This window comes from Parus major, chromosome 2 (genome assembly GCF_001522545.3).
Source record: "Parus major isolate Abel chromosome 2, Parus_major1.1, whole genome shotgun sequence".
Lineage (NCBI taxonomy): Eukaryota > Metazoa > Chordata > Aves > Passeriformes > Paridae > Parus > Parus major.
In genome coordinates, this window is record NC_031769.1 from 124,350,352 (window position 1) to 124,372,965 (window position 22,614).

The 22,614-nt window shown below is 36.9% G+C and overlaps 2 protein-coding genes across 4 annotated transcripts in view; both read left to right on the top strand.

The window, feature by feature from the left end:
- Positions 1-684: 684 nt before the first annotated feature.
- Positions 685-19,448, top strand: LRRCC1 (leucine rich repeat and coiled-coil centrosomal protein 1). Of its 3 annotated transcripts, XM_015619300.2 has the most exons (19): positions 685-1,349; positions 1,429-1,634; positions 2,001-2,066; positions 2,789-2,956; positions 4,792-4,961; positions 5,054-5,263; positions 6,019-6,221; positions 6,928-7,087; positions 7,443-7,591; positions 8,610-8,814; positions 11,132-11,271; positions 12,020-12,221; positions 13,322-13,507; positions 14,688-14,862; positions 15,575-15,738; positions 16,560-16,768; positions 16,957-17,094; positions 18,422-18,557; positions 19,160-19,448. In XM_015619300.2, exons 1-19 carry the CDS (start codon positions 1,300-1,302, stop codon positions 19,289-19,291), a joined length of 3,069 nt encoding a protein of 1,022 aa, XP_015474786.1. In that variant the 5' UTR covers positions 685-1,299; the 3' UTR covers positions 19,292-19,448. The 3 variants fall into 3 exon arrangements, with proteins under 3 accessions (XP_015474786.1, XP_015474787.1, XP_033368207.1); XM_015619301.2 differs by lacking the exon at positions 5,054-5,263; XM_033512316.1 differs by lacking the exons at positions 685-1,349; positions 1,429-1,634; positions 2,001-2,066; ... (1 more) ...; positions 4,792-4,961; positions 5,054-5,263 and adding an exon at positions 5,281-5,366.
- Positions 19,449-20,916: 1,468 nt separating this feature from the next.
- E2F5 (E2F transcription factor 5) overlaps positions 20,917-22,614 on the top strand; it is a 16,290-nt gene continuing 14,592 nt past the window's right edge. The window contains exon 1 of the mRNA XM_033512317.1: positions 20,917-21,047. Coding sequence (XP_033368208.1) covers positions 20,979-21,047 — 69 coding nt within the window. The 5' untranslated portion in view covers positions 20,917-20,978. The remainder of the gene's footprint in view (positions 21,048-22,614) is intronic.

Sequence of the window (22,614 nt, forward strand, 5' to 3'; positions counted from 1 at the left end):
TAAAACAAGCATGTGTACAGACTGTTTTATTAATTATTTCAATGACTTAAAGTGAGTTTTCCTTCACCACACAGAAGCTTTGCAGCATGGTCGGTGACAGAATCTACAGCTCCAGAGTAGCTTATAATCATAAGAAAATTCTTCCATTTTCTCCAGATCCCTGCAGTACTCACTAAATACTTTCACCTTGCAGACTACAAAACTTTTGGTTGTACAAGAAACACACCTCTACTAACTAAAACTTGCATACATTTTAAATTGCATTGAATAATTTCATGAACTGTAGTATGTATTTACCATGCATTCTTTATAATTAATAATAATTAAAATATTAATTCTCTGGTATTCATGATCAGGAAATTCATAATTACATGTTTCAAATGGTTAAAAAACGTAATTTCTTGATTTATTTCAGTGGTTTTTTTCTGAATCTCCTTCGCTGTGAATGCACACATATTTTTTGATATGCAGCAATCTTCCAATTCTCTTTGCATTCTGTCATGTACAGCTGAATTTGGATCACTACCTTAAAAAAAAAAAAAAAAAATGTTACACTCAATATCATCTTGAAGTACAGATGCAACTTTTTTTACTGATCATCCTAGCGTACGATTTCTAGTACAACAAAGGCGTTTACAAAATCTCCCAAACAGCAGATTAATAAGATTTTTTTTTTTTTTTACTTTTGACAAAGCTGCCTGATCTCAGAAAGCCTCACTGAGATTACGCCTTGGTGGTTGGGCACGGGAACAGGCTCCCCAGGGAAGCGGTCACAGCTCTCTCAGACACATGGTGTGACTCTTGGGGATGGCCATCGATGATCCCTGGGTGTTCTTCCATCTCAAGGATATTCTGTGATTCTGTGAAAGTCTCTAACACGAGGTGAGCACTAACAAACACCAAAGCACTCCCCCAACACCCCGCCCCACGTTCCCCCGGGAGGAATTCAAAGCAGTCCGGTCTATAAACCCGTGAAAGCGGCAGGAAGCGAAAGGACAGCGGCAGGAAGCGAAAGGAAAGTGGCAGGAAGCGAAAGGAAAGCGGCCGGCAGGAAGCGAAAGGAAAGCGGCAGGAGGCGGCAGGAAGCGAAAGGAAAGCGGCAGGGAGCCCAGTGGAGGCACGGGGCCCGTCCCCCGCTGCCGCCTCCCCACGGCCGCGCCTGCCCGCGGCGGGAGCGGGGAGCGGCGGGGCCGTGAGGCGGGGCCGTGAGGCCGTTGTGTCCCGGCCTAAGGCGGAGAGCGGTGCCGTGGGGACGAGGGAGGTTTGAACCGAGGTGCGGTCAGACCGGAGCCCGGCGGGATGGCGGGGATCCCCGGCGAGCTCAGCCTCATAGATAAGGGCGTTAGGAGGTGAGTGCGGGCCGGGGTGAGGGGAGGCCGCGGCGCGGGGCCGAGCTGCCCGGCTGACGGTGGGCGCCTCTCTCCGCAGCCTGCGGGATGTGTCCCTGAGCTCGGACCTGCACACGCTCAACGCCCACTGTAACCTCATCGCCAGGATCCAGGGGCTCGACCACCTTCGGAATCTGCAGCACTTGGATCTGTCATCGAACCAGATCCGTCGCATCGAGGGGCTCAGTTCCCTGGCTAAGCTGCGCACCCTGAGCTTGTCCTGTAACCTGCTGACCAAAGTGGAGGGTCTGCAATGTTTATTTCTGTCCATTTAGCAAGTTACAAAAGTTTCCTAAGTTTAAAGTCTTAAAGTTTACTTCTGGAATTTTTGCATATAAGTAAGGTTGTACCAAGTTAGTATGGGTTAGTATGCTAACTGTTGCATAAAGTAAAATTTAAGATGAGTATATATAGTCTTTGTAGGCCTTAGCATAGCAAAATACCTTAATTTAGAAGGAAAACCAGATTTTTATATTATTATTATTATAGTTTAATGTCATAATTCATAGTTATGGTCTTTAAAGGTTCACTTTGCAAGCTTTGAATTTGATGAAAGCAGAGAATTCTTTTGAAAATTCTACTGTTTCTGTTTTTTCCCCACATTTTGTTTAGGACTGGAAAAACTCTTTAATTTAACTATGCTGAACTTGTCATATAATCACATACATGATCTCTCTGGTAAGTGATATTGCCATGTGCTGTGCAATACAAAACATTTCTCTCTAATTTTGAAAAACTTGAAATACAGTCAAATGTATTTTCAGAAGTTTCTAGCGCTTCAAGTACCAATTCACTGAATAATTCTAATAAAGGTGGAAATTGCTGCTCTTCTCAGCTTTTAAAACTAAAGATTGTTCTGAACTGGAATTTACTCTTCTGTGTTTGGTGAGGTCAAACTTGTTCAGAAAGTAGTATAATAAACATTTCAGACTTACAAAATATTCGTATCTTTCATTTTTATAGAACAAAAATGCAACTTTATATATGATAGGGAATTTCTTTTCTGTATCTCTTTGTTGAAATAGTCAGTTGCAATTTCATGCTGCAAAGCCAAGAGAACTTGTAATGGAAAAGGAAAAGAGCTTTGGTAACAATTTTGTTAATGACCTTGTGTTATAAAATGAAACTTTAAGGAAAATGTTTATTTTTACATGCTTTTTAACAGAGATTAATCTCTTTCTTTAAAGTTAGGTCACATAACTAGTACGCTTAAGTGTTGTACTTGTGGAAGAGTAGCATAGGTAATTGACATGTAGACAAGGATATGAAACAAGTGTTCTCTCATTTCTAGTTATGATCTCTTATTTACTGAATATTTTTTAACAATATGTTCTAAACCCTATAGTTTAGGACTGTAGCAGACAACAGTGTTTATTTGGTTTTTTCCCTGAAATTTCCAGGATTTCAGTCCCTTCATGGAACCAGACATAAGATTAGCCACATTGACCTTCACAGCAACTGTGTAAACAATATTAATCACTTACTTCAGTGCACAAAGGGGCTGCACAGTTTGACATACCTCACACTGGAAAAAAACGGAAAAGCCAATCCAGTTTGTCACACAGCAGGTATGGATCTAATCTTGCGTAGATAATTTGTGCTCATTAGATCAGTGATTTCCTTTAAGCTGTAAGCTGTTTTCTGAAGCTTGCAAATTCATTCATAAACTGACCAGCCTGTAGAAATCTAAATTCTGTCAAAATTAATTAATTTCCCATTAAAAAAATTCCTTTTTTTCCCCCCACAACATATTCTCAAAATTGTAACTTGTATGCTCTGATAAGGCTCAACACTTTCACTAGTGAGTGCAGAAGAGGGCCACCAACATGATTAGAGGGATGGAGCATCTCTTCTGTGAGGAAGGGCTGAGAGAATTGGGATTGTTCAGTCTGTGTCTTTGCTACCCCTGAGAGGAGTCTACAAAAGGAGAAGAGATACTCTTTCCAAGGGCATGTAGTGACAGGACTGCAGGTCACTACTCCATGACAAGGACGAATGTCTTCAAGCTGGAGTAGGTTTAGATTACATACTAGGAAAAAATCTTCACTGTGAAGGGTGGTGAGGCACTGGAACAGGTTGCTCAGAGTGGTTGTGTATGCCCCATCCTGGAAGTGTTCAAGGACAGGTTGGATGGAGCTCTGACCCACGTGGTGTAGTGGAAGGACAGGAGTCTTATATTATAAGCTGGATAGGTGGAGAACTCCAGTAATGTACTTAAAGATACTGAACTGTGCAGAGAGAGAGCAGGCACAGGACATGGACAGTCTGCTACTGATAAGGACCACAAGAGAAATGTCAGTAGCAGTTAGCTTTTCCTTCTTTTCCCTCTGCTTTGGTCAGCAGTGACAAACTTTAGGATCATCTGCAGTAATTAACATTTTCATCCAAATAGGTGACAGGTGTTTCACTAGGCAGCTGGAGACAAGTTGGAAAGTGCATGTGGATACATCACTTTTAGTTGTGTTAGAGCTTCTGGTTTGAGGGTCCATTATTCAGGCCATTAAAATGTTACACTCTTAAGTTCAAACAAGTTAAATTTTAACATTCTATATTGGTGTAGGTTTTTTTTTATAAGAAGGTAAAATCTCTTACAGGAAGGTAGAAGCGGAGGACTGATGCTTTTGCAAGAGTTCAAAGATAATTTCATTACAAAGAGTAGGACAGTGGGAATTAAAACAATACAAAATAGTAACCATATCATAAGCATACAGTTGATACGGTGTAATGTACGTACAGTTCAAAAGAAACATCAGAAGTTATTGAGGAAAGCCAAATAAGGTTTTAAGTAATGTTTTTCAAGGTACTCATCATGTTTTACAAATACATTCAGGCACTACAGAAACAGGACTATTAACATTATCTGATTAAATTAGAAAATGCCACTAGTTTTCTTCTGCAAGTGTTTGTGTACTTCTTCATATCTATGTCTTTGGTGGCACCTTCAAAACTGCTGTGTTCAGCAGCCCAAATTCTAATAAATTAAAAATGCTAAATTAATTGGTTTACAGTTTCATAACACCTTATTTCATTCACTGACAAAGGATGAAGTTGTCTAAGCCCTTTCAGAACTTGCTTTTCCATTACATTTGTCTTCCCTTCCACTCGGTACAACGGTTTGTATGCAGTAGGCTTCTATTGAGTGGTTGTCTGTGCAATTGCAGTGTGCTGATGGTGGCTGGGAAATCTCTGTGTAGATCAGGACTAAGCAGGAAGCTTCCCAGTTGATTTAGTTTGTAATGTTATCTTTTGAAAGCCTTGAGTGGGGAAAGGTGAGACAATTGTAGAATACTCACTACTTTTTTTCTTACATTAAAAATGCAGTGAATCATTTAAGATTATGAGGTACCTAAAATACACCCCCTTGGAAGGTTGATTTCAATTTAAATGTGGTCTTTTTCTCGAGGTTATAGAGAAACTGTTCTTCAGTCATTGCCCCAGCTAACAGCTCTAGATGGAAGAAATATTTCTGGTGAATCAGTGGACCTGGCAGAAGAAAACTGTTCAGATTTGCAGTGTTCAGAAGACATTTTGCACTCTTTGATTTCACCTGGGTGCCCTTCTTCCCAAGATCAGGTTTGTGTGTACTGGTTTTAAAATTGACATATTCTATTTTTATATTGCATGTAACACATTAATGCTACAGGGGTTGTCTTTTGTTCTGATAGAACAATGTTCCCTTACCGCTGGCAACACCACACATCGACCAGGCACTGGCTCAGTTTCGGCAGCGTACAAGGATACCAGTGCAAGGTGCTACCAGCTCCTCCACAGAGCTTGTCTCATCTTCTGAACCCGAGAACACCGAGCTTGATAAAATATATAGTGAGATGAGGATTAAAAAAATAGAAGATCAGATTTTACAGATACTGCAAAAGGTGATTTTTTTTTTGTGATGGCGCAGCAAGTTTTGTTTGTAAGATAAGGTGCACCTTTCTGATAATGAAAAGTTTGCTGAAACAAACTACAGCATTTCTACTGGTATGTATGGGCTGACTGTGCTAATGTGTTCTTAATCATTTTGAGAAGCTGGTAATAGAACAAAAACAAGTCTTTAAAACTGAAGGTTGCACTTTGTATCGTGAATCATTCCATACAGTATAAAAACCATAGTGAATAAAAATCACAGTGCTGAAACCATCAATATGCTAATGAACCAAAGTAAAACATGAAATGCACCAAAGTGCCTGGATTATACAGTTGGTAAAAATTAATTTCACCAATAGGTCAATATGTTTGTCAGGTAATACAGTTTGTGTTGTTAACATAAGTAACATAAGTTTGCCAGGTTTGTTTGGTAGGTGATGTTTGCAAGGCTTTTTTAGTTAAGTGCTGTGTTTGTTTTACTTATCTCACCAACTGCCTAAGGATTTTACAAAGCTTCAGGTATTTCAAAAGGAAACAACTATATGTTCTCAAGCATTCTGGGTTTATTGTAGCTTTAAAACAATAAGATATTTCAGCAAGTAGGGAATGGAAAGTAAATGGAAAAGTAAATAACTGGAAGCAATTGTTTAGTTTTTGTCAAAATGATTTTGTGTGAACTTTTTTAAAAATAGCACCTGAATAAGTGTTGGAAATTAGCCAATCAGAAATTGTAAAATTTGTATCTAAAACTTTGATTTCTTCTTAGGTATCTGATAATTCAAGACAGGAAGCTGCTCCAAGTGTTCTAAAAGCTAAGAGAGACACAGATCCTACTTCTGAGAGTGAAAATGAGAGTGGAAAAGAGAACAGCAGAATGGTCATGAAAGGAAGCAAGATCCCCACTTACCGTAAAACTGCCTTATCTGCAAAAGGTCATGCAAGTCATCTAAAGAAGAAAATAACTGACAGGTATCCCAGTGTTTACTATATGAAGCCAAAATTAATTAAACTGAATATTGCCAGCCTGAAGATAGTTTTAATTTGAAACATGTCACTGAAAGTGGTAGGTTGAGTAAATCAGGTCAGTTAATAGAGCTCTGAAAATGAGTAGCTGCTGAGGCTTCATTCAGTTGTTTCCCCGTATTTGCTGTTTCTTTCTTCAGATGAGAAGGAAATTGAAGATTCCAAAACAAACACTTCCAAAATCCTAACAGCTTATATTTCTATTTTTATTTTAAATTGTGGTGACAAAAGAATTCTCCACAGATGGAACTGAAAAAATAAAAGATTCATGGTGTCAGAACAATGGTCAAGAATATATATCCTTGATGAAGCTGAGGATGCCATAGTGATTTGTTTGATTTATATAGTAAATGTCAGAAGTGATGAGTAGAAGACAATACAAATTGGAATATATTTGTTCAGTCAGCTGCTGCAGCTCTACAACTACTCTACTCTCATAAAATTATTTCATGTGTATGTGGTCTTGAGATGGTTTTAGGTAGCATCTACTAGTTGTAAGTACCTTTTTAGAGCTGAATATTTGAATTTAGCTGTTACTATGGTCTGATTGCAAATTATTTTCAAATTGGTTTTGAACTCTCTAGTATTCAGCTGCTGCACAGAAATGTAATTTTTTTTCATTTAAAAGTTACTGTTTAAACTCTGCTTATAGAGGAGAGAAGAAGAGTTCCTCAAAGTGTCCATGCTCCAGTCAGAAAGACTCTCATTTTAAAGTAGTGGGAAGAAAGACTGAAATACTAACTGGAAGACAGAGCAATATGGAAAAAGCAGAAGAATGTGAATCAAATCCCATAGAGGAATCAACATACCAAGTAGGTTTTGCATCATTTCAAGTTAAATATATCTTCATCTGAAGCCAAACATATTTCTCCTAGTCAAACTAATACTGCAGGTGACAGAAATAATTCCATGTAGATATTATCAAAAGTAGTGGAGTTCTTATAGTTCTTATAGTGTCAACTGGGAGAGGATGTATTTTTTTTCAGTTTAATGGGAGTTTTTGGCCTGGTTGCTTGTACTTTGTTGCATCATCCATGAGTTCCAGGAAGACAAAAAAGTATTGTTATTTTCAATTTCTTTCCTTGTTCAATTATAAATATTGTTTCTCATTTTTGGCTATGCTTGAATGTTTCTTAGTAAGTTGATGCTTATCACATTCTTGCTAAGGTACTGATTCAGGAACTGGATCAGGAGAAAGAAAGGAGGTGGAAAGCAGAGCAAGCAGAGAAGAAATTATTAGAGTATATCAGTGAGCTGCAGAAGCATACAAAAGAAGAAAAGAATATTCAGAGTATGGCTGTTCACACTAGAGACAGGTGGGGAAACAGTGCTGTAGTCTAAGAGTTTGTTTTGGTGGTTTTTTTTAGTGTCCAGTAATTCCTTTTGTAGGCTTAAGAAACAAGGACAGCTTTAAACAATATACTTCGAAAATAAGGCATCAAGAAATTGCTAGAATTTGTCTCAGTATTACCTAGTGAAATTCCCTTCTGCAGCTTTCTTCCTGTTCTTGTAGAGCAATATCAGTATGCCACTTTCCTCCATTTCTAGCCATTACTTTCCAAGCAATCTCTATCATAACTGTACCTTCAGTTCAAGCTCTAGTAGCTGTCCCATATCATACTTCTGCCTTCTGTGTCCCAGTCTTCCTTTCCACATATACCTAGAGTGTTCTTTGCTTTTACCTGCACAGCACATTAGAACAAAAATGTTTCTGGCAGGCCAGAGTTGGCCCATAGGGCAGGACAGGCCTAGCACATCTTCAGAGAGATGGTTGTCACCATCCTTGTGTGTTCTGAGCAGCAGCCTTTTTTAAAAAAATCTTATTTTTGGAGATGTCTGCTCCATTTGTCTTTTTCCTAACTGCATTGTATTTATCAAAGCCACATCTTCTTTCTTTTAGGAAAAACCAAGCTACATGCTTCCTGAGTTACCATCAATGACTGACTGAATATTTCCCCTTTTTCCCTATTTGTTTTAGGTTCACTTCCTACGTTTATTTTATACCCATCTACATTTATACCATCTTCTGTAGGAGGCTTATTATGTTCCTGTAAAGTGAAGTAATATTGGAATCATTTCCTAAAGGTTGTGTCTATGAGGTTGTCTCCATGTCAGGTTTTATAAATGAATTTTCATATCGGAAGGGTACATATGACTTAAGTAATAGTTTACGTGCCTTTAGACAGTTTTATATGGCAATGCTGTAAATAGTAAAACTCAGTGGTAAACAAGATATGTCACTAAAACAGCTATTAATGCCTTTTTCTCAATGTATTTGGCATCAAACTTCTAAGTAAAATGTTTGTAATGCAACTTTATTGTGTTTATTCTCAGGTTAAAGGAATTGATATTGAAAGAGAGAGATGCCAAAGCAAGACTGCAAGCAGATGTCCAGCAGTTGAAAGGTGAAACTGAAAGGCTTACTAATGAGCTAAATCAGGCAAGAAATAAAGAGGCAGCATACCAGAAGTCCATGCAAGCTTTAGAAGAAACACTGTCCAAGATGGAAACACAGAGATTACAGCAGAGAGCAGTAGAGGTAAGCATTTGTCATGAGTAAATAATGCAATGGCAACAGGGTGTCTATCATAGTCCTGAATACAAAGAAATACTAGATTTTACCAGCACTGAGTCTGAGTTGTCCACAATAAAACCTGGGGCTTTTTTTCTGCATAGTAATATTTAACAACAGGTACCCATTTTAATTGTCAATTAATGTATTTTATAAATGGTGGTCTTAAGATAAAGGAGAAAAGTCCTATGTACTTAACACTGAGAGTTGATATTTTCTGAAAATACAGAGTGACAAAGACAAGTTTTTAAAGTTGCTAAAATCAATAGACATCTTACTACTGGAGTGGAAATCTAGTGGTTCTGTTTTGCTGATCTAAAGAATTAGATGTTTTTAATTACAACCAGAACAAAACAGTAATTGCTGAGAACGTTATAGTTTGTGTGATGTTTTGTATGTGTTTGTTTGTTTGGGATTTTTTGGTTTTGTTTTTACAGCCGAAGAAGATAATGATAATTTAGTAGTCAGAGGATCTTTGTTGTGTATACAAATATATAAGATCAAGATGTTGGACCAGATACTGCCACTGTTTCTTTCTGAAAAATTAATTGCTGAATTTTCAGTGTCCTCCAATATTTATTTATTTTGTTTGTTTATATTCCCATGTTAGTCCATTCCTGTGTCACTGAACTTAGAGAAAATTAATCGTAACACATCCATCCTGAAAAGTCTTTGAACTGATAGTGTGGTGCTCTAGGAAGTGTTGTTGTTCAGGTTCCCTGAAAGGAATAAGAATCATAGAGTGTGCTGATAGACAAACTGCAAAGTACCATCCAAAACACCCTCTACTTTAGGCTTCTGTTTGGGCACTTGAGTGGCTCTCCTGTTTCTTCCTTACCCTGGAGCTGTCATGGAATCTAGAAGTGACCTTCAGTTTAGATCAGTTATCTACCTGTCAGTTTGAAAAGTACTAGATTTAGTGATTTGAAGAACAGGAGAGTGGGATTTGCAAATATGTGTGTGTTTTTTTCTATCCTATAAGAATGGAAACACCTTATTGATGTATGAGGTTTTTATTTTTCCTTCAATGACTTTGTAGAAATAAGTCACCTCTTATGGTGGTAGTGGCATTATTAAGGGACAGTCTTTGTTCTTGTCTTTAAGATCCTGTAGCAAATGCTCCTTAATAATTTCAAAGAATAATCATGATGGTCTCAAAACTAAATCCTCTTTTTGAATGTTCAGATTTAATATACCTCTGGCATGTTTTATCAATTCCAAGATTAAGAAATTCTAGAATATTTTATGGAGCTTTCTCACTGTACATCCTGGCAATTACTTTCAGTGGTAAATTATGGTTACTCCACATAGCCACCACTTTCTAAGGCCTTCAGGCAGCATTACTAGATGACTTTTTGAAGGGATTCAAGATGAGTAAGATTACTATGCATCTACATATGTACCCTATTCCCTTGTTCTTCCTTGACATTTTTGTCAAAAAGTGTTCTTGCTTGACATTTTTAAGTGCTTCAATTTAGGAGAGAATTGCTTCTCTTCTTCCACAAAACTAAGGAATACAGTGTGATGTATCTAAAAGTTACTCATTAAACTATTCATGAAAAAGCTTTAACACATAGAACATAAGAACTCAACCTTCTGAAGTGTCCTGATTTTGAATTACCATTTAATGAGTAATCAAAACCTTTTTTAAAACTTTTTCCTATCTTTTTTCTTCATGTTGAATCAGAAAAGAGTTTTGTATTTAAAAGGATTAAGTCTATAAAATGGAATTATTCATAAAAGCTTGCATTGAAAAATGCAAGTGGAAAAGGTGGAGTATGCCATCTGGTGTTTATACTGATTCTACATTTTTTGTAAAATCATTAAAAAGCAGCTCTGTTCAGCAACTCTAAACTATACAAATCAGAAAAATGGAGCTTTTTTTCAAAAGTGGAGTATTAAAAAAATGAAGTTAATGTTGAATACATCTAAAAATGTTGTTTGAAACTAATAAAGTATTACAATAAATGAGTTTCTAATTGAGGAAATTGTTCTGCCAGTGCACTTCTTCAACTTCTGCAGGACACCTTGAAGTTCTTTACAAATTAAGTAAATGCCCTTGGTTTTTTATTAGGGTTGCTTTTTGAGTTGTAGAAAGTTAAGACTTTATTTTAAACATCTTGTCTTAAATTTATTCAAGTGTTACAATATTAAGAAACAAAACCAAAGAAAAAATCCCAAATAAAAAACTCTTAGAAAGCACCTGTTCCTTTGTGTTCTAGTATAAAACATGAAGATTAGATTACAGTTTTAAGAAAATCTTGCTCTTGTCTGAATGACACAGATGAAACAGGTTCAAGAAGCAGAGCTTAAAGCATCAGCAAATGAAAGAGAAGTACAGTTACTTCGAATATCTGTCCGACAGCAGAAGGAGAAGGTAAAACAGCTACATGAGCTTCTTGTATTAAGAGAGCAAGAGCAAAGGTATGGGGTCATTATTTTCTTTTCACAAGTTAATAGAGATGCTTGTGTTGCTAGCATGTTTTGTTTAAATGTGTTCGTAAAGTATGGATGTGTTTTTGTATGGGTTTGGTTTGTTTTGGAAGAGTGGAAGAGATGGTCTTTGTTAAAATGTAGATGTCTTCCCATGCATTTTCCTGCTCATTTAAGAATATCTTGTAGATTCCTGACTCATAAGTTCATGTAGGCAACTTCCAGCCTTTCATGTGAAAAGTTCTTGTCTTATAATATGGCTGAATTCTTTATTTTAAATACTTGATCTGTAATCCAGGAATAATCAGATAAAAATAAAATTGTATTTGAATTGCTGTCTGAAGAGCTGCATATGCTACAATAACACAAAGTGTTCCAAAAAATCAGTCAGCCTCTGCAGTATCTTGCTTGTTGGGTGGAGGGTGAGTTATGTGCCTGGGTGTTTTCCTCTTTGAAAATTTCGGAATACTTGAGGCTAAGCACAATTGAATAATTTCTACAAATGTTTGAATTAAAAATTAAGAATATTCCTTTGGGTATTTTTAACAGCAGTCAACAGAATTTTCCTCATGCCAGGACCATTGTCAGAGAAGACTGAAGGCTGTCTGTGAGATGAAGGAATTTATCCCATTTATTATATAATTCATTATCCTTGATCAGTAAGACCACAGAAATGAATTAAAACAGCATTGTGAGATCCTGTGAGTTCATGTCTCAAGTGTATGCTTGGTAATTTCAGGAAGGAACTTGGAACCCGAGTTGCTTTATATGGACCTGAATTCCAAGATGCTTTGTCAAAAGAAGTGGCTAAACAGCAGCAGGGGCATGAACAGCATGTTAGAGAATTGCAGGAGAAAATGAACATGTCAAACCAGAAGTATAGAGAGTTAGAAGATGAATTTCGTTTAGCTTTAACCATTGAATCAAAAAGGTTTAAAGAGGTAAGAGAACATTTCATCTCACACTAGGTGGGGTTGCAGTTCTCTTAAATGTGTTGGGCTTGGATGGATATTCTGGGTGTGGTTTTTTGGTGTTTTGTTGGGTTGTTTTTTTATCTCTTTGCTCTGAGGATTTATACAGAAATACTGGTAGAAGGGTTTGAATGTCAGTGATTAGAACAATGACAGCAAATGCCAAGTTAGCACTCAAAAACACCAGCATTTTTGTTCATATGTAGAACTTAATCAAAAGAAATTTTAAAACCCCCCCTCTGTCTGATGTTGTTAATTTCTTTTAAAATACGTTGACCTTCAATTAGAAAATATTCAATTACAGTAAATTTTTGGTTGATGTATTGATAAGGTTATCATTAAATATATATACACAAGTGCATTTAATACCATTCCTTATTGTGTAAATTTTCAAAATTGAATTTTGGATATACGTTTTGAAACTCAAATTCAAAATTTGCTTGCTAAATTCCTTAGAAAATTTATTTCTGTGGCAAGTATTTGCATTCTTTATATGCTAAATAAAATATTAAATACTTGTCCTTAAATTTGGTTTTCTTTGCTTTGAGTAAGTTTTAAATAGATGGAAGAAGAGGAGAAAGAAAAGACAGGGGTTTTACCCTTTAGATCTTTCTGTTGCAAGAAAAAAAGACTTGAATTAACTTTGTCTTTAATTTGAGATTTTAGTGTCAATTTTAACAATGAGATTAAATCAAGGCATTGCTTTAAGTTCCCAAGTATGTTTTTTCTGCTCTGCTTCCCATCCACCCGTGATGGTTTTTTGCTCTGTGTGTGAGGTTTGTTGTTTTGGTTTTGGTTTTTTGTTTGTTTTATTGGGTTTTTTTGTAATTTTTTATGTTTTATTGAGTTTGGGGGTTTATTTACAAATATGTAGCTGGGTAGAACCAGTTTTTCAAGTTGAAGTTTCACAAACAAACCAGGAGAAAACTGGTTTCAGATATTCACTAATTCCATATACAGTTGATGAATTTCTGCGTTTTCACGTGAAATTCAGATGTCACCTGTGTTTATATATACACTGTTTTTTCCAAAAGTTAGCATTTTTCAAGTCTTGTCTTATAAAATTTTAGGTAAAACAGGATTTTGAAAAAGCTTCTGCTGATCTAGTTGAACACAAACAAGCCCTCTTTGAGTTGGAACGAAGGGAGAAAGACATGGCAGGTCTGATCCAAGACCTGACAAATTTAGTGGAAGAACAGAAAGCAAAAATTGCAGAATTAACAAAATCAAACGAGGAAGTTACAGCAAACCTAAAGGTACTTGTTTCTAAACATTTCAGCTACATAGATTATTTTTTGTAATGTTTCATTTATAAAAGTTAATGATTCTACACAAGCTTGGTTAACTAAAAGACACAGGTTTCCTTTTGCACTAAAACCTGCTAGTGCACATCAGCCTTTATTCTTGCATCTTGCACTTCTATTTCTCATAAATACTGCTCCCTGTATAGAAAAACGTGAACTCATTCATGTTCTGCAAAGTGCATTCCTTGCGCTGTGAGCAGTAATAGTTGGTCAATCAAAACTACATTAATAGCACTGACCCCTTGTAAATTCAAAGAAATGGAACATGCTTCTGCACTGGTCACTGTATATGAAGTAAAAATGTAATTGAACTAATAATGCAGTGTAGTTATTAGCAGCTCAGTATCTCCTAATTGTATAGCATTAAAAGTATGATTCATTATCTACTAATAGTCAAATTTTAATCTTAAATACTGTGGGCACAGTTGCTTTGTGGCAACATATTCTAGTACTGTTCTATTATCCATAAATAATTTTTATAAATCTTAAAGATATAACTTTTGAATGGTTGTGTGATCCAGTTCAGCTTTGTGCTAATACTTGGGTGAAGCACAACCCCTGCAAAGCTGTTTCTAATCTCCCTTCTACATTTTGTACTTTTTGTTAGGGTGCCCAAACATTTTTTTGTTGTACAGAATAAGATTCTGCCAGTCAGTGGTGCTTTTAAGAACAAAATTGAAAAATACCTATATTAAATAGCTGTAATCTGTAAAACAAAAAGTAGCTTGGATAATAGAAGATAAACATGTATCATTGGAAGTGAAAGTACATCCCAGCTTCTGTCTTCTTCTGATTCAGTTTGTAGTATCTTTACTTTCTCTTTTGCTTTTCTTGACTTTTGCATTTATAATTCTGAGCAGGTTTTTATGATGACATTGATATTTTAGAGTGGGTATTTAGAAGTCAGCTTTATAGTTTCCTGGGATTGAAATATGTCAATTTGAAGCAAACATTTGTGTTTCAGAACTGGAATGAGATGCAGATAGAACCCTAAATGCAAGTAGCATATTTTTCAGTTACCTTAATTTGGTGTATATAAGGATTACTTTCCTAAGCCCTTAATATTGATTTGAAATTTTGAATGTTGTTTTAAATGATCTTTTCTGTCTTTTCCCAATGTTTGTTCACACAGTGTCGAACTGGAGAGCTTGAAACTGTGATTGAGGAGGACAAACAAAAGGCTGTTGAAGTTGAACTTCTAAAAAAGGAAAATGGAAAACTTATTTCCCAGCTTACAGCCCAGGAATCTGTGATTGATGGATTAAAAATGGAAAGAAAAATATGGGGGCAGGAGTTGGCAGAACAGGGTAAAATAGTGGGGTTTTTTCTTTTGCAGAAAAAATTTTGGTGTTCAATATCTTATGTTTCAAATAAACACTCCTGTATAGTTTTAATCATGCCAGGGTCCTTGGGTGCCTTCCTGATCTTATCCAGTTGTAAAGATGATGTGCAAAAATAAATGTTCTGTGGCACAGGTGCTGGTGCAGGGTCTGTAATAGCAATTGTGGGAGTCAGCTGTGAATACAGTTATCTGTTTCCTGAAAATGTGAAAATACCATAAAGTTGTACAAAGAACTTTTAAACATGAAACTCAAAAAGCAAGGATCTGTAAATAATGTTATGTAATGCTTCTTGTCTAGCAGGGAAGTCTAATATGGAAATTTCAGTACATATCTTAAAAGAATGTTAAATGCTGGGAGAAAAAAAAAGTTTGGGCGTTTTTCTCTATTCCTGGGACTCAGCACCACCTTGTGGTCTTTTGGGGTCTGTAAGAATTATTGTCAACTATTTTTCAGAGAAGTTTTCAAAAAGGATAAAACAGACTTTCAGTTCTGCATTTCCTCTTAAGAGTTACCTACCTACAGATTAAACCCCTACAGTGTTTCCAGTGGGGAGATTAGTCAATACTTTGGTTTGTAAAGTTCTCACCTTCCCCAGCCCAATCTCCCAACATTCCACATCTTGAAATCATGTATAAAATGAGTTTCTGTTGTAATGTGAATATCCTCTTTTGTCCAGGAGCTCATCTTGCGCAAGATCGGGGGAAACTGGAGGCAAAAATTGAAGTTTTAACAAATGAGATTGACACTTTAAAAAAGCAAAAGGAACAGGACAGTGATACCATAAAAATTAAAAACAAAATTGTGGATGATCAGACAGAAACAATTAGGAGATTAAAAGAAGTAAGTGATATATCTGACAATTTGTGTACTTAACTTTCACTGTAAGTCTTAATTTTAGCTATCACAAAGCCTGTGATAAAAGCTGGGTCTGCACTCACAAATCACAATCAGGCTGTCAGTGGCAATTCATTTCACTGAGAGCAGAAGAGAGCTTTTTATTAAATTGAGGCACAGTGATGCTACTTTGAATCTCTCATTGAACTATATTTATGTACAGATTCTCTTTGCCTTGCTTCAGTTTAGTCTTGATAATGATTTTGAGAGAGGTGAAACTAGGATAGCATAATTCTTCCTGAGTGTTTAAAAGAAAAGGAAAAACAATTTTTAAGTTTGCTTCACATTTATTTTACAACATAAATATTTTTTCTTTATTTGTTCTTGCAAAACACTATTTTGGCAGCAGAGGTAATATGTTTTGTCCCAGTAATTCCATTTGCCTCATTTAAGGACTTAAAACTAGCTTATTAGTCAAAATTTTATAGCAAGTTAAGTCAGATGCATTACTCATTGTTACAGATTGTGAGCTCAGTGACTTACATATAAGTTGTTTATTCAACTTTTATGTAGAATAAGAATTTAAAATAACTTTTTTATTATCTTGCTTTCAACCTCAGATTTATGTTTTGATGACTTTTTTTTAATTCAGAATTCTTTTAGAGGAAGATTAAGTAATTGAGTATTACTTTACTAAGTGTTCTTCATACATTCAGAAGAGTAAACTTTCATGTTCTCTGCTTTATTCCATCGTAGACTAAACACATTGTTACATAGGGGTAGCAGTAAAGGGAGTTTATGTGTTCTAAAATATTTATCTTCTAAAGGGTTTACTAGAAAAAGATAAACAAATCAAGAAACACCATGAAGAAAATTGGGAAGCTCAGAAATTGCTTCGAGTACAGTTGGATGAAAAAGCTGCTGAATGTGAAAAACTAATGGAAAAAATAGAAAGGCAAAATGAAAGAAAAGAGGAATTAAAGCAACTGCTAGAAGAAAAAGAAGTAGAACTTGATGACATTAAGAATGCACACAGGTGATACATGCAAATCACAGTAATTCTTTGGTATCATTGTATGCAACACTGCTTGTTCTGTAGTCAGAGAGTACTCACTTGCTATTAAAACTCACAGAAATGAGGAAAAATAGAAGCATGAAAAGCTTTTCTGTCTTCCTAAGAAGTGGTATTTACATTCATTGTAAATATGTACATTTTATTTTCAGTGCACTGAAAAAGAGGTGGCAAGGTAAAGGAGAGCTATTAAGCCAGCTGGAGGTGCAGGTTAAACAAATGAAGGAGAACTTTGATTTCAAAGAGAAGAAGCTGATTGAAGAGAGAAATAGAAGCCTTCAAACTCAAAGGTGAACACTTTAATAGTTTATTTTGTGAGTACTCAGTTATTATAGAGTAGCATTATTAATAACTCTGCAAAAATGCTTGATTTAAGTGGTAAAAGAATGTGTAATACCTTTTTAACTACTTGGTGAGCCCAATTACAAACTTGGCCCAGAAGGAATTCTTGCTGTTAAGGTGACTTACTTCATAGAACTGGCATTCAGTTATAGCATTTGGCATCTGAACTTCTTAATTTCCATTTTCTTTGAAAATAACCTCATACAATTGGCCTTGTCCCATCAACACAACCAGCTCCCATCCCTTCTGTAGAGCTTTCCTGCCCTCCAGCAGATCAGTACTCCTGCCCAACTTGGTGTCTGTTAATCACTATTTCAGTCTGTGGCTGTTTCTGAATTAGGTCATTCCTTTCCCATTCAAATAGCAAGATTTTTAATTTATTTTCTTGTTCCTCTTTTACTGCCAAGTTCTTTGATCAATTAATAGTTAAATATGAGATCATACAAAAACTAATACAACCCAGAAAATTATTTCATATGCTTATGGAATGATGAAGGAGTTCAGTAGACCAATGCCTGTGACAAGTTTAGATTCATACTGTTATTTTTACTTTATTCTTTGGCCCCCTTCTCATTTTCCTCCTTCCTTCCAGCTGTTCTTGAGAAAATACTGGCTAGTTAATAAGACTGCATAGAAAGAAAGAAAAAACAGAACCACAAAAAATCAACAACAACAACAAAGCCAAACAAAACAAACCACCTCAAATAGTCAGTAGTATTAGGGTTTGGAATTGTTAGAAAATCAGTAGTGAAACTGATATTTTTGTTCTTAATAATTCTGGTTTGTTTCAGAATTTTGTAAATCTATTGTATAAATTTGCCTTGTTTTTTGTTCCTACATATTTAAGAATTATCTCCTAAAAGCAGAATTTGCTTGGAGTTAAAGAAATGCTTCTTTCCAGTGAAGGAGACACTGTTCTGTTTCTGTGAGAGGCAGGCTCACAGGCCATTCACAGGATCATACAGTTCATTCACTTCTTGGGAACCAAAAGTGTAAGATGTGTGAAAACAGGTGGAGTTCTTATCCATGTTGACAGTAGCAAGGCCTAATCTTTATATCCTTTGCTAGTGATTAAATGACTCTCCTTAGAGAATGCTAAAGGTCCTGACACAGTGCATAAAGCTAGAACTTGTACTTGAGAAAACAGGGCATTTCTGATGCCAGTATATAATTATCTTCATGCCTAAGTTATAAAAACCTTATCAAAGGCAGAATTTGACAAAGCAAAGCAGTTATTTGCAGGACTATGATTTTTTTTTTCAATCTTTTTTTTAGGATTGCTGTCGAAAAGCTTCATAAAATGGATAATGCCTTCAGAAAACAACTTGAGTCAGTGTTGGCAGCACATCAGGAAGAGCTCTTGCACCTGAAAAATGAAAAGGAAAAACAAATTGAAGCAGCAAATGAAAAAGTAATTTTAATACTCAATTTATATGTTTACTGTATTTGCATTTTTATTCTACAGCTGCTGCAAGAATGGTGCCTGGAAGTCTCCTGTTTGAATCTCAGGCTGACTCTGGATGGAAACAGTCCTGGTTTAGTTCTCAATCTTAGCGCAGCAAGAAAATCTCTTGACTTGTGCATTGTAATGTTTTATATTCAAGCAAAGCTCCATACTATGTGGCTGTTATGAATCAATAGCTAAACATTGCCTTATCTATACAGGCAAGAGTAATGATGACTATGCCAGATAACCTGTTTAACTCATCCATGCCAGCCTTAACTGTTACTGCTTCAGTCATCTACTGCATTCTTCCTTAACATGACAACTAGAGCTTTTTTCCATAAGTTTTCTGGATTGATACAGTACTTTTACCTCCCAGGAGATTAATACATTTTTTTAAAGAAAAAATTCTGCTACTGCATCCAGTATCAAAAGTAATGCATTGCATATTCAAAGATATAAGCATGTAACTCTTGCATTGCTTATCAGTTTTAAAAATTGCCAAGATTTTATGGGTTTAGGTGTATTAAGAAAAGCAAGAATTCTAATTCATCTCTCTGCTTTTTCAGGTCTACTCTGTTGAAGAAGAAATGAGGGAGCTTCTGCAAGAAATGGCAAACAATAAAAAAGCCATGGAAAATAAAATAAGACGACTTACACATGCACTGAATGATATTCAACAAGACTTCGAAGATTATTAATATTTATACTAAAAATGTATATTACACAAGCAGTTTCATCCACTACAATGCACTTTTCCTTGTTTTCTAGAGAATTAAGTTTTTGTTGTATATTTTGATAGTTCAGGGAGCAGAAAAATGTGTCTACACTGTTTTCATAATAAATAGTTATTTCTAACCTTTGGCTATTTTTAACTGCTGTCAAAATGGGTCAAAACACGTATAGATGAAAAGCATCATATGAATTTAGGAATTGGCATGTTTAATAAGGGAAAAGGAAGTTGGAAATGTCTTAGCCAAGAGCTTGAAGCTTTGCTTCAGTGAGGTAAAGATTCTTGTAATGAGAGAACCAAGAATGCTGAATCACAGAAGGGCTTGGTTTGAAGGGGACCTTAAAGATCATGCTGTTCCAACACACCTGCCATGAGCAAGGACACCTTCAGCTCTTGACCAGGTTGCTCAGAGCCCCATCCTAGCTGGCCTTAAACACTTCCAGAGATGGGGCATTCACAACCTTTTTTGGACAACCTGTTCCAGTGCCTCACCACCCTCACAGTAAGGAATTTTTTTCCTATTGTCTAATCTAAACTTACTGTCTTTCAGTTTAAAACCATTCCCCCTTGTCCTGTCACAACATGCCCTTGTAAAGACTCCATGTTTCTTGGACCTGAAAACATGTTTAATCTGCCACTGTTGGAGAATGCTTAGAGTGGCTTTTTTGGCAGCATAGTTTGCTTTTCTCCACAGCAGTAGGCTTCCTACAGGCTTTTGAAATAGAGAAGATAATAACCTAAGAGTTTCTTAGAGAAGCAAAACATAAGCCTTATGTTAATATATTGTTATTTCACGGTGGAGGCTTTACCGTCTCCATTGTACTCAGGCATTTACTTCATTTGCTCGTTCTCAGAAGCCCCGAAACTGTTCCTGAACTACCCCATCCTCTGAAGCATTTTCATGCTGCTCTAGTGAAGAGAGCCGTGAGCAGTGAAATCACGGGGACCGCTAGGTCAGCAGGTGGAGCTGTTCCTCCTTGCCCTTGTGCCTCGCAGTGGCTGAAGCAGAGCCCTGTGGCTCCGGTGCAGCCCTAAGTCGATTCACCCTCTGGGTTCAGAACCCAGGCTTCGGCACACTGGCACAGTGTAACTGACGGGGCATTTTGGTGCCCAGCAGCCCCGAAAAAGTACTTAGTGCTCTAAGTGTAAAAAGCCCTGGCCTTTGGGCAACTGTGTGAGGCCTGCTAGGTTTGTTATCAATTTGTTAATTAAAGCTTGTGTGAACCAGAGCTTGATACCAGCTGCTTCTTGATATGAGGTGCAGCTTAAGCGTGGGATGAAAAAGGCCTTGAAAACATGGGCACAAGTTGAAGGCAGAGGCCATGGCAGCACAAACAACATCCTGATCATCAGTGACTAGTCTTTGACAGAGCACAACCTTGAAATCTGGGAACAGACTCTTTGCTTTAAGAATGGAACTAACAGTTGCAAAGCAAAATAAGAGAAAAGGCAGCCCAACAACTGAATGAGGTATCTGCAACAGGCTGGGAAAACAACCCCATTCTGCTTCACTCAGGGGGAGGTGTGTAGGGCTGAAAATTATCTAGAGATTGCACGGTCTTATAAAAAGGTAAAATTCCAAATTTGTGGAGGGGACAGAAAGCAGACACCTGCTTCATCTCTGACTCCCTGCATCGAGTTCCCATACCTGAGCCATGGAAACACCAGGAGTGAGCCATCAGCACTCATGGGGAGATGTCTGCACTGTGGTACTCTCAGCTAAGGTAGGAGGGAGCTGTTAAGGACTGTTTGCTTGGAGTCTGTGCCTTTGGTCCATATCGTGTAAAAATTTATAAATAGTGGTAATAGTTAGCAGGGTGTAAGAACTCCATCAACATCCTTCTCTATAGGCAGAAATATTATTTCTTACTCTTGTGCTCTGTATACTCCATCCACAGTATGTGAGGGAAATACTCACCTGGAAAGCTGTTCAATAGCGTTTTCACGGATATCATTGGTGCAGAAAACTTGCATTACTTCAGAGTCCTTTTCTGTCATGTTGATCAACTGTTTCCAGGGGCACTTCTTTTTTTCTTTGCTTATTGTTTGACCAAGCTACACTTTGGGTGAAGTAATTGAATACCTGGAATGCACCAGGAAGTTACAAGAACTTATTCTTACCTTGATTCAATTTCTTAATATCTCCTCTGAGTTTTAACTCCAAAATCATTGTTCTGAAACTTATTTTCTGATTTCATCATAGGGAGTTGTTAACATTTTTAACATTAATTCCTTCTAGCCCTTGCTCTTCACTCAGGAATTTCATATTACAGTACTTGGGAACATGCATGTCTTAGTAGGGCTTGGAACATTTGTTTTTCTTGCAAATGACTCTGTCTTTGGCATTGTTTATGCTCTTTATGATTACATGGCTCCCTTAAAGCTTTTTAATAAATGTTTAAATTATTTTTACCCTCAAAATGGTAAAATAATAAAGACATGGTGCAGGTGAAAGCTATACCGAATTTACCTGTTCACAAAGATAAATTTCAACACAGCATGATTGAAAGATATAAGTTGATAAAATAAATAAATTTAATTGAATAAAAATATAAACAAAATGTGAACACCAACCTTGTCAGATGCAAGGCACGCTCTTGTGCATTAATCATAACAATTTAAAATCACTTCCATTATTGGACTTTGTTTTCATTTCCCAACTAAAGAATTATCTGTTTCAATCAACACTGAGTATGGAATCAAGAAATTCTCGTGTTAGTTGAGACCAGGAGGACTGTGATTTCAGGTCCAGAGAGTTCCCACGCACATGTTGCCCTGAAGCACACACGGCATGTGCAGGGAGAGCTCCAGTGTGGCACAGCAGGGCACCGTGCTCCAGTGCCGCGTGTACCTGAGGGTCTGCTCTTCTTCAAGTGCATCCCCGGAATTCCTACACAGTAGGGACTCCAAACCTTCTCTGCTTTTATTCGATGGTAACTGAGAGAAAGACGTGTACCTGAATTATGGCCAAGTATATTTGGACACCAGTGGAAAAGACTGGGTAAGCATACAAAATTCCGTGTCCCTGGCCAGATCATCAACACGTTGATCAAACGTGACAAACATCGTTTACAATTAACCTAAATGTTTTTTATATCAAATGCAGACGGTGAAATGAGAAACAAGGCGCTATCGCGGCGGGGATAGGCAGGCTGGCGGGACATATCTGGCCGACTCCAGGCCTGCGCTACCCGTTCTGGGGGCCCGGAGCGAGAGCCGGGAGCGGCCCGCGCCTGCCAAGCGAAATTCCCGTGTCTCAGGCCGCGGGGCCGGGCCCGTCCCCCGCCGCGG